This window comes from Paralichthys olivaceus, chromosome 15, assembly GCF_024713975.1.
Source record: "Paralichthys olivaceus isolate ysfri-2021 chromosome 15, ASM2471397v2, whole genome shotgun sequence".
NCBI lineage: Eukaryota > Metazoa > Chordata > Actinopteri > Pleuronectiformes > Paralichthyidae > Paralichthys > Paralichthys olivaceus.
The window spans coordinates 12,220,678-12,235,969 of NC_091107.1; the positions used below are offsets into that span (position 1 = coordinate 12,220,678).

General features: G+C 42.4%; 3 protein-coding genes across 4 annotated transcripts; 1 reads left to right on the plus strand and 2 right to left on the minus strand.

Annotated features, from left to right (window-relative positions):
- Positions 1 to 659: 659 nt before the first annotated feature.
- layna (layilin a) lies at positions 660 to 4,662 on the plus strand. Of its 2 annotated transcripts, XM_020086210.2 has the most exons (8): positions 669 to 790; positions 916 to 936; positions 1,115 to 1,412; positions 2,078 to 2,235; positions 2,321 to 2,365; positions 2,451 to 2,513; positions 2,620 to 2,716; positions 3,565 to 4,662. In XM_020086210.2, the coding sequence occupies exons 1-8, from the start codon at positions 712 to 714 to the stop codon at positions 4,268 to 4,270; spliced, it is 1,467 nt and encodes a 488-aa protein (XP_019941769.1). In that variant the 5' UTR covers positions 669 to 711; the 3' UTR covers positions 4,271 to 4,662. The 2 variants fall into 2 exon arrangements, with proteins under 2 accessions (XP_019941770.1, XP_019941769.1); XM_020086211.2 differs by lacking the exon at positions 916 to 936 and having other exon boundaries at positions 660 to 790.
- Positions 4,663 to 4,949: 287 nt separating this feature from the next.
- On the minus strand, positions 4,950 to 10,973 carry alg9 (ALG9 alpha-1,2-mannosyltransferase). Its single transcript, XM_020086212.2, has 15 exons — positions 10,776 to 10,973; positions 9,451 to 9,586; positions 9,195 to 9,329; positions 8,904 to 8,974; positions 8,694 to 8,782; positions 8,305 to 8,440; positions 8,113 to 8,200; positions 7,798 to 7,903; positions 7,275 to 7,397; positions 6,773 to 6,927; positions 6,521 to 6,650; positions 6,293 to 6,440; positions 5,984 to 6,113; positions 5,761 to 5,891; positions 4,950 to 5,540 (listed from the first exon to the last, which is right to left on the minus strand). Exons 1-15 carry the CDS (start codon positions 10,913 to 10,915, stop codon positions 5,417 to 5,419), a joined length of 1,842 nt encoding a protein of 613 aa, XP_019941771.1. The 5' UTR covers positions 10,916 to 10,973; the 3' UTR covers positions 4,950 to 5,416.
- A 517-nt stretch (positions 10,974 to 11,490) lies between these two features.
- Positions 11,491 to 15,137, minus strand: fdxacb1 (ferredoxin-fold anticodon binding domain containing 1). The gene is made up of 5 exons (XM_020086162.2): positions 14,629 to 15,137; positions 14,366 to 14,522; positions 13,369 to 13,572; positions 13,059 to 13,217; positions 11,491 to 12,972 (listed from the first exon to the last, which is right to left on the minus strand). The coding sequence occupies exons 1-5, from the start codon at positions 14,804 to 14,806 to the stop codon at positions 11,751 to 11,753; spliced, it is 1,920 nt and encodes a 639-aa protein (XP_019941721.2). The 5' UTR covers positions 14,807 to 15,137; the 3' UTR covers positions 11,491 to 11,750.
- Between the last annotated feature and the right edge of the window lie 155 nt (positions 15,138 to 15,292).

Genomic DNA, 15,292 nt, shown 5'->3' on the forward strand with positions numbered 1-15,292 from the left:
TCCGAAGTCTCTGCTAATCAAATCCGATGAAACCACACCCACACAGTCCAGATATGCATATCTATTTTTGAACTTCAATCAAAAGATCTTTTCATGCAGAAACATTTGAGATTCAGAATCAAGCATCAATATTCGAGTAAAGAAAGATCCAGTGTTGCTCCTCATTGTCAGGCGTTATCTCTCTCGTGCTATGTCCTGAAATACAATAAGCTAGAAAATGAGAGAAAATATTTTAAAACATCCCTTATCGAGTTAGAGGGGATCATTTTCATGTAACACTTTGGTAACGATAATACCCGGAGCTTAAGTAATAAAAGAAGGAGTGAAATCTGCCTCTTGTCAGCGTTTACGATGAGAAGCACTTGCATGATTAGATGTCTCGCAATCGATGCAGCCTCTTCTCCCAATCATTAAGACTGCTCTTAACAGATTACAGCCCCCTCCCAAACACGCACAGTCGTCTCTCCTCCTCCTCGTGCTCCTCCTTCTGTCTCACAGACTCAGGAGGAGACTTGCATCTTTTGCACTTCTTCTGCTTTTTCTCTGAATTTCAACCTTTTTTGGGAGCATTTTTCTTACACCTGAAGCAGCAGCAGCAGCAGCAGAGTTTACCTCACCTGAGCTCCACAGACGAAGGAATGAGAAAGACTAAACTGAAATACAAGAGGTGGTGGTGAACTGGTGACTACGACAGATCCCTCCATACTACCAATGGATCTGCTCACAATCGTCATCTGTCACGTTCTGCTTTTGTTTTTTGATCCATCCGCAGCCACAAGCCTCATCACAGGTAACTGCACACACAAAACACACAAAAAAACTCAAAACACAGCACAAAAACCCACCTCCTGATTCACTTGTGGATCTGTCTTTGATTTGCCTTCCTGACTCTACACTGGATGTTCTGACACAAAGCGGATATATTTGAAGCTAGAGGTAGGAGACACACTGCTAAAAATATAATATTTTTAAAGACTTCCTGAACTAACCGTGTACCTTTAGTCATGTGTATAAAATTCCAATTATTCTCTGAGTGAGGTCATTTGCTGTAGTTGATACATATGAAGAAATATCAGTGCACACCATGTGTGACAAAGTGTGTGTATGTGTGTAGGTCAGCGTGTGTGCAAGGCAGGGAAAGGGAAGCCCTGTTACAAGCTGGCCTACTTCTCCGAGCTCCGGCGGAGGCTGAACTTCGTCGAGGCCGAGCTCGCCTGCAGACGAGATGGAGGGCAGCTGCTGAGCGTGGAGTCAGAGTCTGAGCAGAAGATCATAGAGCAGCTCATCACAGAGCTCCGCCCGACGGATGGAGACTTCTGGATTGGTCTGCGGCGCAACGGAGGAGGCTCGGACAGCAGCTCGGACTGCTCGACGCTGTACTACTGGCTGGATGGCAGCAAGTCCACATTTAGGTGCGTAAAGACTAGAGGGTCAAAGAAATTTAAAGGGGTCAAAATGAGAGATTCTTTGAGCAATAAATTAAAATGTCAAATTCTCTTGTACAATGACGAATTTTATTGAAGAGAGGGTTTTCCTCATTCATGTGTTCCCATGAAGGCTCTCAATTTATACTAGATATTCATTGTTGTCTATACCAGAGGTTCTCCAATTCTTCTCAGCCAAAGACCCATGACAAGATAGAAAATATTCCAGGGATCCCCTCATTGAAAAATTTGACATAACATATTTGTTTACACTTCTACTGAGTTATATAAAAGAACAACAAAAGAGAAATGTCTTAGTAAATAGAGACTTTATCAACATAGGTCGCCCATATAGCATGATCATTGTAATTGGTCTGCAGACCCACGTTTGAGAACCATTGGTCTACTGCACTAATATATAAAAAAATATATAAAATTGGCTGATATTCTTTTCTTACGTGAGTAAATAATGTAAATGTACCAAAAAATACATGTTGAGGTCTCATAGGGACCTTTTTTTTTTTTTTACTATTACTATTGAAATTAAAAGACGAAATTTTGAAATACTGAAATTTGAAGATGTAAGTTACAGATGTCCACTGAGGAAGCTTTGAGCAAAGTGAATCTGTTCACGTTCATGTGTGTGATTGTAGGAACTGGCACTGGGACGAGCCTTCATGCGGCTACGAGGTATGTGTGGTGATGTATCACCAGCCTTCTGCACCCCCGGGTCTGGGCGGACTCTACATGTTCCAGTGGAACGACGACAACTGCGAAACCAAGAACAACTTCATCTGCAAATACACTGCAGGTACTACTACTACTACTACTTATTCTGAATTACGTTTATTTGAAAATGCTTGAAGTTTGTTGACTGAGATTCATGTTCTCCTCAGAGAAGCCACCGGACCTACCCCCCTCTCCCAACTTCACTCAAACAGGTAAAACTGCTCAGCAGAGATTTTGGATACTTTAAGAGTGACTTTGCTGAATATAGAGTGACAGTCAGGATGACTCTCGTTACAGATGTCTTCCCTGCATCTGTGCTGCCATGGAACCCAAGTGACCACAACCGGGACAGAAGTACAGGTTGATTCCTATTGATGAACTTATCAGTAGTTTTCTGCAGAGAAAAGTCAGAGAATGTCAAATCCAAACACCGGTCGGTCACTAAATCTGCATCTCTTTCTTTTAGCTATGAACTTGGTTTATGTCATCATTCCCACCATCCCCCTGATACTGCTGTTGCTGACAGTGACCGGAGTCTGCTGCTTCAAACTGCTTGGCAGACGGTGAGGGTCCAAAACAAAGGCAAAAGTCTACAGACAAATACAAGTTTTAATTCAACATAAGATTAAAAAAATTCCAACAATCACAATTTGAAACGTGAGCTTCGGTGACCTCTGTTCAATTGTAATTCAAATATGAATCCATTCATCAGTGAACAGACCAGCTGCAGGGTTGCAATTTTACTATATTAGTCAAATCTTTTCCACACAAGCATTATATAATATGTTATCATATGTTAAATGTAGTTGTCAGTTGTAATTATTTTGTTACATAGTGAAAAAATACAACATCACAAATAGTGTGCCCTCATGTTAAACGTAAAGGATCAGTCTGGGGATATTTGACTTAATGTCCACGTGTCCCAACTAACAATGTTTTACTGAATACTCTCCTGACCTTCCTACCCAGACTGAACACTAAATGTTTAAAATAGAATCACAAATGTAGTCAAATGGGAGTAAATAGAGCAATTGCTGTGGTCTATGATAAACTGCGGATTGATAAACACTAGGAAATATTTGCATGAACAAAACATTGTTTGTGGGATTTGTTAAAAATAAACTACAGGGCCTGTGTTCATTGAAATGAAGGAACATGTCTAAGTGCAAGTTGTGGGTCATTAACTTACATATCTGTACAACAATGGATACATCTTGTTATATAGCTTCCCACAGGTTAGTAGGATCTGTTCAATAAGACACTAATATTCTCTGACTCAAAACCTATTGTGAAGTTAAAATCGACAGCTCTGTCTCAGATCATGAAATCCACCTGTTTGGATTCACATCAAGAAAACTTTTGCTATACATCTTCTGTAAATCTTCCTTATGTTTCTCTCTCTGTGACACAGAAAGAAAAAACAGCAGAAATCCGAGGTTTGCCAGACGGACCCGGGCCTTTGCCCCAGCCCAGCCCCAACTGACGTCTACAACGTCATTCGCTCCCAGAAGGACGATGACCTGGTTTCAACTCGCCCACAAACCAAAAACACCTCCTTCCTCTGCTCCTCTCCAGATACTCCCACAGGTGACTACGACAACCTGGGCGGTCGGGACACAGAGAGCGGCTTTGTGACTCTTGCAAGCACAGAGAGCTGCTTCCTCAACTTAGACCTCAACGACCACAGCCTCGGACGGCGTGGCACCCGTGACTTCTACGACACCAGCTTGGGCCGCTCAGGGAAGAGGGAACTGAATGACGGCAGCCTGGGCCGCACGGGGCACAAAGAGTTTTATGACAGGAGTCTTGGTCGTCGAACGACAAAGAGTGAGCATTACGGCAGCAGTGTGTACGGGGACCATGGACTGTATGACGGCAGCATCAGTGGAGGGAGTAACCTCTATGATCCCAAACTGAGGCCTGGAAGTCAAACAGTGAAAGCCGACCTCTATCAGACGTACAACGGCAAGGAAGATAGTTACCAGACCTGCCTCGGAACATACGGAAACCGAAAATCCTTCCAAGCTAATCTGGATAACTACAGGAATGGCCTGAATCTTGAAGGCGGGAGAAGATACTTCAATGAACAAGAATGGATCAACAGAGAAAGCTACTGATTCTCCACACATCTCCTTCTTTGTGTGTGTATGTACAATTGTGGACAGGGACAAAAAAACTGCATGTATGTGGTTGTAATTGTTTGTTTGGTATGTTTCTAAAACCTTTCAGGTTAAAAATCAGGTGTTCAAAGTACATTTTGTCGCTGTATCTTTTAAATTAGTGTGTGAATGTGTATGTGTGTGTATGTGTGTGTAAAGCAGCCTCTTTGCATGGCCTTGTCATGCTGCCCTTGCTCTGTTGAATATCTATGGACGTCTTGGACCATTATGTTACCTGTGCCTGAAGATACTGTGTTAATCACACCCTAGTTTACCTGATATTAGCAGGCTACCTCGTACAGAATGAGACACAAGTGTGTTTTTGACATGGCCTTAAACTGAAAGATGTCCTGAAAAATACACTTATTCCTTCATTTTTAATGGTCTTGTATATCTTTTAAAGTAAATCAAACAATGCTTTTGAGAGTAAAGGTGGTCATGCAGTGAATTCAGCTTGAGTGCCTGCAGCCTGTCCACAGCAACGGCATGATACAGAAGAGAATGATAAAATATAGCATCATATTGATATTATTATCTATTCAGAATGTCTAATGCCTTGACATCTCTCCTGTAAGTGAGAGTGCTTTGTATGTTTGTTACATCTTCAAATAAAATGAGATTATGGTGGAAACCAGGATTGTATTCACAGTCAGTCGTGTTTTATTCATATGTCAACTTAAATTAATAACACAGCCTCGTCTCATCTACACGCTCACACTCAACAGCACACACAAGAAAACACTGTTCAAGTGCAGATGAGCAAACACTACAAGATTTCATAGACACATTGTTCAGAAAAAAATTATTCAGGCCGCATTTTCAAGTGATGTATAAAAAAAGAAAAAGACATTTGAGTATAACGGCCTGTCCTGGGCTAAAATCTTGTAGTTTGCATCCACTATAATACATTCAATTACGCACACACACACACACACAGACGTAATGTCCTTAAAGGGTCCGATATCTTCGAATGTTTCATGAGACAAATACTTTGAAACACATGCAGTCACACACGTCCAACAATCACACACAAATACCAGTTTTGTTGAGGGGAAGTGATTGATTTCTGTGGTCAGGATTTTGGGCCGGGCTGAGGTTCAAAGGTCAGCCATGGGTACGCTTACGGGGCTGCTTTTGTCGCCGGGGTTTCAAGATGACGTAGCGCCTGTAGGTGGTGTGATGGTCTGATATAAATGGGATGTAGAAGGCCCTGACGAGAGGAGAAGACCTGAGAGAGAAGAAAGAAAAAAGAGCCTCAGGAAAAAAGAATGAACAGGAAAACAATAGTGGGGACGCTGAATCAGAATTGGTTTTATATTCATTCTTGTCAGTGAAGTTACTTGACATTAAAATTCTCCAAGAATACAGCAGAATTTTTTGCAGTTTCTTATTCTTACTCTTTACTAAAATCTGTAAACTTAGTGTAAATTTTGTGTTTGGGAAAACACCTTGATGCTTGAAGAAAGGGCTTATAGGCGATGACGTTCCACTCCTCTTTGTTGGCTGAATAACGTGGCTCGAGTGGCGTCTCTTCATCTGTGTCCAGGTCTACTAAGTAGTGGCACTGCCGTAAATCCACCTGCACAAAGCACACATTTTTAAATTTCATGCAAATGATTTTAAATACATTATCCATGTGTCACTAAAAATACCAGTTTCTGAGTGACTTACATATCTACTAGGCTCCTCCAGGTTCTGGTCATTCATATTATCTGGGATGATCTGCGTGGCCTGAGGACCAGAGGCGTATGGCTGAGGCAGCTGCCCCTTAAACTCAGACTGAATGAAATGCAGTTGCCAGCTGGAGATTAGAAACAGTAACTATCAGGAAGTGACTGACTCTGAGTATACATTTATATCTGGATGAAAAATCTCTGCTTGGATGTGTTTGAAAAGCATTTATATGTAAAGTCCCAGTAGAAGAAAAAGACTGAGAAGGACGTCAAGATTCTGCGCAAACGCAATATCCTGGATACTGACTTGTGTGGCAGTAGGAAGCTGCTCGGGAAGCGGTACCACTCTTTGCCCACACACACACTGACAGGTCTGCCTTCAGGGACTGAGTGAAGAGTCGGATCCTTGGCAATGCGGTGAAACTCTGGGTACAGGTCCAGAGGGGCATGGTAACCTGGAGACAGAGAGAAATATCTCATTTCAACCATCTTGAACTCTGTTGCCTGACACTGGGTCTGAGGAGAGCACACGCACCTCTAAAGAGAGCGACGGAGCGAGACAGCGACAACACTGCGAAGACCACAACGGCACTTAGAGCCAGCCAGTTGGAGGAGACCGTGTAATGCTCCAGTCGGTATCGCTGGAACAGGAAGTGGTAGCATTTCTACAGGAAATAAAAACATTGGTAAAAACTGACTTTACAGCCACATCCATGACCAAAACAAATTAAGCCAATGACCACAGACTTCTTTTTTGCGTTTTTAAGCTAAAATGTTCAAACCCCACCTGTAGAGAAGAGAGGGCTACTGCCCCGCTGAGACAGATGAGAGGGTAGATGGGGAAGAGGAAACGTTCCTCTTTATGAGGTCTGGTGAAGAAAACCAACATCCAGAGATACATGGGAGACAGAGTCAGCCAGTAAGGACGGCCCAGGTTCTGCACTGCAGAACACACACATCCACATAAACATGTGATCACAAGAGGTGCTGCTTTGAAAATTAACATCTCATCAAAAGTAATCTCTGAACGCTGAATTATTATAATTATTTTTTTCATAATAACAATTTGTAATTGTTTTTCCAATATACATTATATGATACAGTTTTGAGGACTTGAGTACAGAATAGCATCAACAGGGATGGTGGTCATTTAATGTAACAAAAATAGCATCTGTTCAGTTAGTGACAGGAAATAATGAACAGAGTACTTCTTAGTCTATTTCCCAGGAATATTAACATGCATTAATTGTTTTGCTAAGGTAGACACCCTCTCCCTTCTGAGTTCTCACCATTGAACCTATGTAAAAGTGTCTCCATGAGAGCAGTGAGTGGAAGTGAAAACAGTGCCAGAGCAAACACCAGATTGAAGTTCAGGATCCCATTTACAAAGTAGAAATGCCACGGCTCTGTACCTGAAAATATAACAACACACAACATGAATAATCACAGCTGGTGTATAGGCTATCACAATAAATACAACATAATTACTGCATTGTTAGTGCGTGATTTACTTAAAGTAGATCTTGTGAAGATAAAACACTGCATACTGGTGGAGGAGACGAAGTGTCCTGTATTCAATTATTTCGTTTTTTTTGTCTGACTGACTGAATTAGAATTTAATGGACAAGAATAAAAATCAACTGGTACATTTAAAGGGGTTAGACATATTAATGTTGTTGATGGTATGCCCTCTAGAGTCCAATAAAAACAGAAGGTTTAAATTGTTAAAGGAAGCATGTGCACCTAACAGATCGCCAATGTGATCAATATAAACAAAACACTTTAATTACACGTGCTCTTGTGTATTATTACCATAAAGATCAGGTCCATGTGGTGTGAAGACATTGTACAATAGAATGTTGAGTGGAGCAATGACCAGTTTGCCATAGAAGAAAGAGTCGACTACCACCAGTGGGACCTGAGAGTGACACACAGGATAAACAGAAGGGAGGTTTTTCTTCTAATCATTTACAATTAACATAATATTAAAAAAATCATGATGAATTAAGTATACAGATTTACTAGAGCCTTACTGATGTTTTTGGGGGCTGATGCCAAATTCAATATTAGGGAGTACAAAAATAAGCTCTACTAATTTGTCATAAAGCATTTCTTAAATTCTCTCACCAGCAGTAGAGTCAGAGCAATGACCGACCAGGTGATAAAACCTTTCCACTGCCTCTTTATCACCAGCAGGTCAAAGGCAATTGGAGCCCTGCAGACCAAATAAACCAGAGACAGTTTAAGAGCAATACATTTTGACATTTCTGTCTGGAAAATGTGTTGCGGTCAACTCTGTATTTTATTTTACAGCCCTACCCAATCAGAGCAGAGAACGGCCACCCGACAATGGCACCGGCAGCCACACCGGCAATGGCTAATGGCGTTGAGTCCTGAAACCACCCCGTCATGGCAACCAGCGTTGTATACATACAGAAAGAGGAGGGTAGGAAAGCTGAGGCAAAAGAGCAAAAGAGAAGGGGGACAAATTGTAAACAAAAATGCAAACAGGAGAAACTCTTTCCGTGTACTGCAAATACCATCACAGGTATGAAATCACTTTTGAAATGTACTGCACAATTTACAAAGAGATTTCCAGGTGGTAAAAGTGAATGGTAAAAACCACACAGGGCTGGAATGGAGGCACTTGATACATAATACACAGAGAGAGACAGAATGGATAAATTATGTGAATACATGTGACCAACCTGCAGATGAGCAGAACATTCCTGTGCCCAGGACGAGGAATGCCAACATCAGACGGCCGACATGCAAACCGAACTTCTTACAAACGGCCCTGTGTCACACACACGGGTCAAATGGTTCACTTCATCATTGTATACTGTATAAGACCGCCCAGGAATTTGTGAGACAATGTGCTGAGGACAGACCACTTTGGATTTAAGAGGAAAACTTACTTGTAGAAATAGAGTTCACAGACACAGCAGGAGAATGCCAACACACATCGTACAAAGTAGAACACCAGCACCTACAGCACAATTATAACACAAGCTTGAAACCACTGCACACGTTTCAGAATAATGACGTAACCTCTGTGTGTGTTTATGTATGAGGTGAATACAGGTATGTTTGTCAGTCACCTTGTGTAAAAATATTTTATTCTAAACAAAGATTATATACTGTTACAAGTTTAAGGTAAATTCACAGAAGAACAAATGTTGAATTGACAGCAAGTTTGGAATTGTTACCTTGTTTGTCTGTAGAACATGGGCATGCAAACAAGCAGGGAGAGCATGTAGCCATAAGTAAGCATAAGATCTGATGGCGTACAATGGAGAATATTCCCATGTTTGCATCCCTGTGCCGTACAGCAGGTAGTGCATCTGCCAAAACAGTAAACACAACAGTGAGCAGTAACAAACATGAGCAGCTGAAGAAAGAGAAGAAATGAGATAAAAATTATAGAATGATATTAGAAAATCCCAGGAAGGGGGTTGTACTCACAGGCTCCCAGTAGTTGAAAGTTTCATCGCAGTCGGAGATGTTGCTGAGCAGAGCTGCACAGAAACGTGCAGAGAGCAGACATTTAAAAGCAGTGGAACCCTCTGGAGCCCAGACCTGCCCCCCGCGACTTATTGACCTATTACAAAAATACACACAAAGTACAATTACCCCACAATAAGAAATGCATTGTCATGAAAATTCATGTCAGTATCAAATGTAATGAAAACCTCAAAATATTCTGATCTCACAAAATACATGAAATTACATATATACTGCAGTTAATGATGAAACTGAATGAATAAAAACATATAAGTTAGAGAACTTAAATCATTCTACTTCATAGTGGCGGATGGTCCGGGCTGTACAGTACAATAGCATGTGAAAATAAAGTAAGAGAATATGCTGTGTAGTGGAAACACTAATTACACCATAAACCTATATGACATGAAAGTATGTACACAGGTCACATGATTCTATATGATGAAAAGTTATGCAAAGAGTAGTGCAATGAAATAATTATTAAATACTGTATAAACATGCAGAGAGAGGGAGGATGTGCACATGATTGTATGCTATAAACACATATACATATACAGATGTGTCTGCAATGATCAGTTTGCTGAAGACAACATTATAATTCCCTCCCAGATGTGGACAGCTGTGAGCTCGATGATCGAACTCATTTTCGATAACAGTCTTCTCTGATGATCGAGCCTCGATCATTAGCAAAGACAATTTCTCTCATGTGTATAACAACTGCGATAATCTCCACTGCTCTCTGTGTGTGTGTGCCAGTGCTTCCTCCGGTTCACACCCACCATCAGATTACTTAGATTAGCTGCAACTCAGCATTGACCCTCACGCTACGTTTCACTGAGACACGTCACCTTACACTCGAGCTACACAACAACAGAGATCCCTGCTGTACAGCAAACCTGTGTCTGAGCCATAGACTGTATATAAGGTCTGAGCCCAGGCTGCAGTGTGGTCAGCTGTGGGGACTCTGGCTGAGGGCGGTGGGAGAATGAATGACAAGGTAACTTAGCTGCGTTGTGTCGCTTTATCAAAACAGAAGAGATGCAACTAAATATTAGTATTAAGGAGGAGACACAACCGAGCAGCCATTTAAGTTGAAAGCACACTGAACACACAGCACTGCAGGTTGTTAGCTGAACGCTGTCAGTCTTTGTTATCGTGTTTTTAGACCAACAACTTCAGAGTAGCTAGCTAGCTAGCTGCCCCCGACTCAGGCTGTCAGTCAGACCCGGGAAACGGAGCCTGTCGCGCCGGGAAGTCTCGCGTCTCTCTTCCGGGCTCGTACTCACTCTTGCCGGGTCTCTGTTGTTTTAGGGTCGTCGCCGCCTTTCTCCTCTTTCGGTGTCCGAGCTTCGGCGGAGATGTTCGAGGTGTTTGCGTCCTGTCGGCTGCCTCGCCTGCTGCGCTGTCGAAGCGCCTTGGCCGCCATGATTACAGACGATGCTCCCGAGTCGGGCTTCGTTCATTTTCGTCTCTGTCCGGTCACTGACAGCGATCGAGGCTCTGAGGAGCAACATCTCTGTCTGTATTGTTTGGCAGAAGTCATGGAGCTCTTATCATATATATGTTCTGTGTTAATAAATATCAAACATATATTTAACCAACCTCTACTACAATTCAACATAAGAAATGTTGGATCACAAAGTAGAAATTCACAAATTCAAAAATTCAAAAAAGCAGTTGTTCTTTCAATTATACAAATTCTGCTTGTAAACTACGCACAGCTAAATGCTAACATTAACAATCGAATAATATCTTCTCTATTTTCCTCATAATCAGCATCAAAATCAGGTTGTTCACTCCAGGAAAGTAAATTAAATGCTAGTGAATTATAGACAGGAACACACCTTCATGTCTCAAGTACATAACATCATTAGAATAAACTAGCTTTGCTTGTTTCAGAATATGTTAAACTTCAATACAAAAATACTTTGATTCTCCGTCGCATCACACACAACATGTATGATTATAACTATTTAACAATAACTCTTGACAGACCACACATTCATGTTAAATTACTGGTTTATTTTATGATAATTTAAACACACACAGAAACATAGAATTCCAATCACTTTCAAATACCATCATCAATGCATCAGCTATTGTAAACACCATTCAATGACAGTTCTGTGGATTAGATGCTTGCATCTTGCGTAGCAGTCACAGACAGACATGGACTAGTAATGATACTATCTCTAATAATAATAATACAAATAAGAGATTGAATCCCTGCTCATCCTGTTGTTCCTCTTATTGATATGTAGCTACCTGATGGTGACTCGCAACCGAGAGGAAAGTAAAGACTCCAGGTGTTTGTGAAACGTGAGGGCTTGTGTGTGTGACAGAGCGTGTGTGTGTGAGTGGTAGATGAGTCTGTAGCAGTAACTGGTCTGGCTCAGGTCGGGATGTGAGAACTTGTCGATGAGTTTAACTTGCTCCACGGTTCCCTGACTGGCCTCTCTGACCACGGCGTGGAACTTCTTCTCCTTCCATGTTGGCCCTGTCCAAAAGCTGATGTCAAAGTTGAAGTGCTCGGGGAAGAGGGAAAATGGCTGGAAGGAAGTCCCAGGTGGTGTGTGAGGTCCAAATTGTTTTATGAAGCGTTGGTCGTGTGACCAAAGCAGCCGCCAGTCGGGAAGGGAAAACAGAAGCACGGCCAGAAGGTCCAAATTTAGGGACAGAGCAATGCTGACATGGCTCGTTTTGTCATCTGCATTGCATGTAAATGCCTTACCAACCAAACCCATTGGCTGTGCCATTAGACGCAGACCTCCCTCCTCTGTTATCAGAGAGACCCCATACGGTGCGAGCAGCGTCTCCAACCTTTGTCCAAGAGATCTGATTGGTTCACAATCCGAGGGGAAAACACCTCTGAGGAGAAGCTCGTGAAAAACAGGCAGAGCCCAGAGGTTGGTGGGGACGCTCCTGAACACCAGGTCGCTAATGCCAAATACCAAGCTATTTATACCATTAGAGACACCAAAGGGCTCCTCCTGCTTATTTTCATCAACACTTTTACTGTCCCTACCACTCCCTGCATTCTTAATCAACTTTTCTTTTTTAGTAAGGATCTCCTCTATGTGAGGGAGCAGTGATGGACGCAGCATATAAGAATCATTTTCACCCTCAGGATCCACATCCAGATCACATGCAGACCTTAAACACTCAGCTGCTTTACTCCTCATCTTCTCTGAGGGGACATGTATGGTGTCTCGTGTGTCTGTGCCTCTCTGACTGTCAGAACATGTCGACAGATCTTTATCTTTGTCTGCAGAGGTATGAATGTCAGTGTCTTTCGGAAGCAGGTGGATCCAGTAGCAGTGTGAACTGTCCATATCACGGCAGCAGGTCTGCAGCTGTTTGGCCTTGACGAGGAAGGGAACTGTCTCTGTCATCATGGAGACCGACCACTTCTCCTTCAGACCTTCGAGAAGAAAATCTTGCACCAATCTGACCGGGTGGACAGAACCAGAGCAGAGAAATCCCCTGATGAGTAAGAGAAGAGAGTAAGCACTTTCTTTACGTTGGTGGCTTCATACACAAACAGCATGAGCACCTCTGCGTTACTGTACCTGAACATATAATCACTGAGCTCAGCTGGTATGTTGAACTGGACTTTCTCCCCTTCAACCGCCTCCTCCAACTTTAGCTTCCCAGCAGAGACGTAAGGGAGGCTGTGAGTAAACACATGGAGCAAAGCTTTCTCCACATGAAAGCCTTTATCCTGGCTCCTGCACGACACCAACATCCTCATTATATGATCTGAGTATGCAAACGCACATCAAACACGCATGCACACACACGCACACATGCACGCACACACACACACACACACAGGGCTGTTTCTATGTGTACACTGCAACACTCACCTTTACTGCTTACCTGTATCCAGTGCACTTGTAGCTCTGGTATTTCCCACTTTCAAAAGGACGGATGTCACTAAGAATTAGGTGCGCTTCTGCTGCCATGGCAGCCACCTGCCAGCTGTTGTGCCACTCTCGCCTCGGCTGGTCTGCCGGTGTCCCACCCTGTCCGTTGCACAGGGAAACGTGAACCTCGCCGTCTTCAGCCAACACCTGAACACAGCTGGAGGAACAGAAAAATGTATACAAAACTTTTTTCAGTTCAACAAAGTATGTAGACAATCAGCCCTTAATCATGATCATTCAACATTTTTTCAATGAATCTGTCTCTATCTATCTATCTAACACAAATATTTGACTTCCATTTATTAAAAGAACAAATATTATGAATCTCAATGAGCGTCCCACCCTCTTCTCAAGGTTAGGATTCCCAAAAGTGCTTTTAAAGAATCTTTTATCCCACAGCCATTATGCAGCTCAAAAGCATCAAATGAGGAACTTAAGCTAAGCAGGCACACAATTCTTATTTTGTATTTAATAATTAGCTTTCAATTGCCACAGGTAACTTTTTCGTTGATTTAAATATTTTACTCTTGTTACTACACAGAATTTTACATTATGTTGAAATGTTATTCCTGATGTTTTATATTCTTTTGTGTGCAATACACTAGTGAAAGATACATTTCCTTTAGTGCCTGCATTATTGGACAGTTAAGTTTTGAATTTTGAATGAATGAATTTTGATACCCAATAGTTGTCAAACTTGGTATTGACACATTTCAATCATTAAAAGCTATAAAACGTGGTTATTGGTTTGGTTTGAAAAATAGAAAGACTGGCTAATATAAGTAGATTAATAAATTTAAAATGTAGACTAACTCATTGACCAAACCAATCAAATTCCATCAGATTTTCTTTTTATCTGAGGTAAAACATACAAACAGGATGTCTGTAGATATGACTGATTACAAAAGTCCTGTGAAAAGACTGAACCCTGTGGTATGATGCAGTTATACCTGAGGAAGAAGTTTCTCAGGAGCTCTCGGTTCTTTTTGACCCCACTCTTTCTGCCTCTGTGAGGGAAGTTGAACAGCACACGGTCAAACACGCGGCCCTGCAGGGAGGCACATTCCCCCAGCTTCGTGCAGTCCACCCCGAAGAGCACAGTTCCACCTGAGCAACAAAATCACTTAGATCGAGCAAGAAAAGACAAGAAGTGCAGCCAGTGAAAAACATGAACATAAACAAACATGTACGACAAGCTGCAACAGGCGTGTACCGGAGTCCTCGATGATCTGGACGTTAGCGGCTGCACCTTCATGCCGCAGTGCCTCGTCCTGACGCTGCAGACAAGTGGCCGTGATGCTGGTGTCCGTGTCAGCGTGGGTCTGACTCATGGACGCAGAAAACGAGAAGTTCCCTTCTCCCACCAGAAGCATGGACCGTGAAGGAGACATGTCCACCTCGAATAGAAATGTGTGAAAACTCCCTGAAATAATCAAAACAGCGAAAACAACCTGCTCCTCCTTCAGCGACTGAGAGAGAAATGGAGAAAGATGCGACAGTGACAGTCGATCTCCCTCATCGACGCAGTGAAGGCATGTTTACAAGATGTCCGTATACTGTGTCGGTGACTGTCTCGGCTCACTGACACAGGTGAAATGAATTGTGATGTAGAATAAAGCTGCTGATCTCCTCCTCTGCTCCGCTGCGGAACATCGAGATGTCCCTCTCACCTGGAGACGCTGGCGTTGTGTCGCACACTCAGTCGTCCGGCATGAAACAACACCCGAGGAACGTTGCGGTGAGCGCCCGAGCTCTCAAACGCGTACCTGTCCCAAAAAAGAGCAAAACAAACGCAGTTCACGTTTAAAGCCACGTGAGCGAATGTGTATTATACCCACCTCTTTATAATATTATAAACGAGTTGACAAATAAACGTA

Excerpts from the sequence above, each read along its gene's own strand:
- alg9 (XM_020086212.2), bottom strand. The coding sequence starts at position 10,915 with ATGGCGGCCAAGGCGCTTCGACAGCGCAGCAGGCGAGGCAGCCGACAG. Across the intron at positions 8,975-9,194 it reads ATGTTCTACAGACAAACAAG|GTGCTGGTGTTCTACTTTGT; the intron begins GTAACAATTCCA and ends ATTGTGCTGTAG. Across the intron at positions 6,651-6,772 it reads TAGCCCTCTCTTCTCTACAG|AAATGCTACCACTTCCTGTT; the intron begins GTGGGGTTTGAA and ends TATTTCCTGTAG.
- fdxacb1 (XM_020086162.2), bottom strand. The coding sequence starts at position 14,806 with ATGTCTCCTTCACGGTCCATGCTTCTGGTGGGAGAAGGGAACTTCTCG. Across the intron at positions 13,218-13,368 it reads TACAAGTGCACTGGATACAG|GAGCCAGGATAAAGGCTTTC; the intron begins GTAAGCAGTAAA and ends GGTGTCGTGCAG. Across the intron at positions 12,973-13,058 it reads CTCAGTGATTATATGTTCAG|GGGATTTCTCTGCTCTGGTT; the intron begins GTACAGTAACGC and ends CTTACTCATCAG.
- layna (XM_020086210.2), top strand. The coding sequence starts at position 712 with ATGGATCTGCTCACAATCGTCATCTGTCACGTTCTGCTTTTGTTTTTT. Across the intron at positions 2,366-2,450 it reads TCCCAACTTCACTCAAACAG|ATGTCTTCCCTGCATCTGTG; the intron begins GTAAAACTGCTC and ends CTCTCGTTACAG. Across the intron at positions 2,514-2,619 it reads CAACCGGGACAGAAGTACAG|CTATGAACTTGGTTTATGTC; the intron begins GTTGATTCCTAT and ends TCTTTCTTTTAG.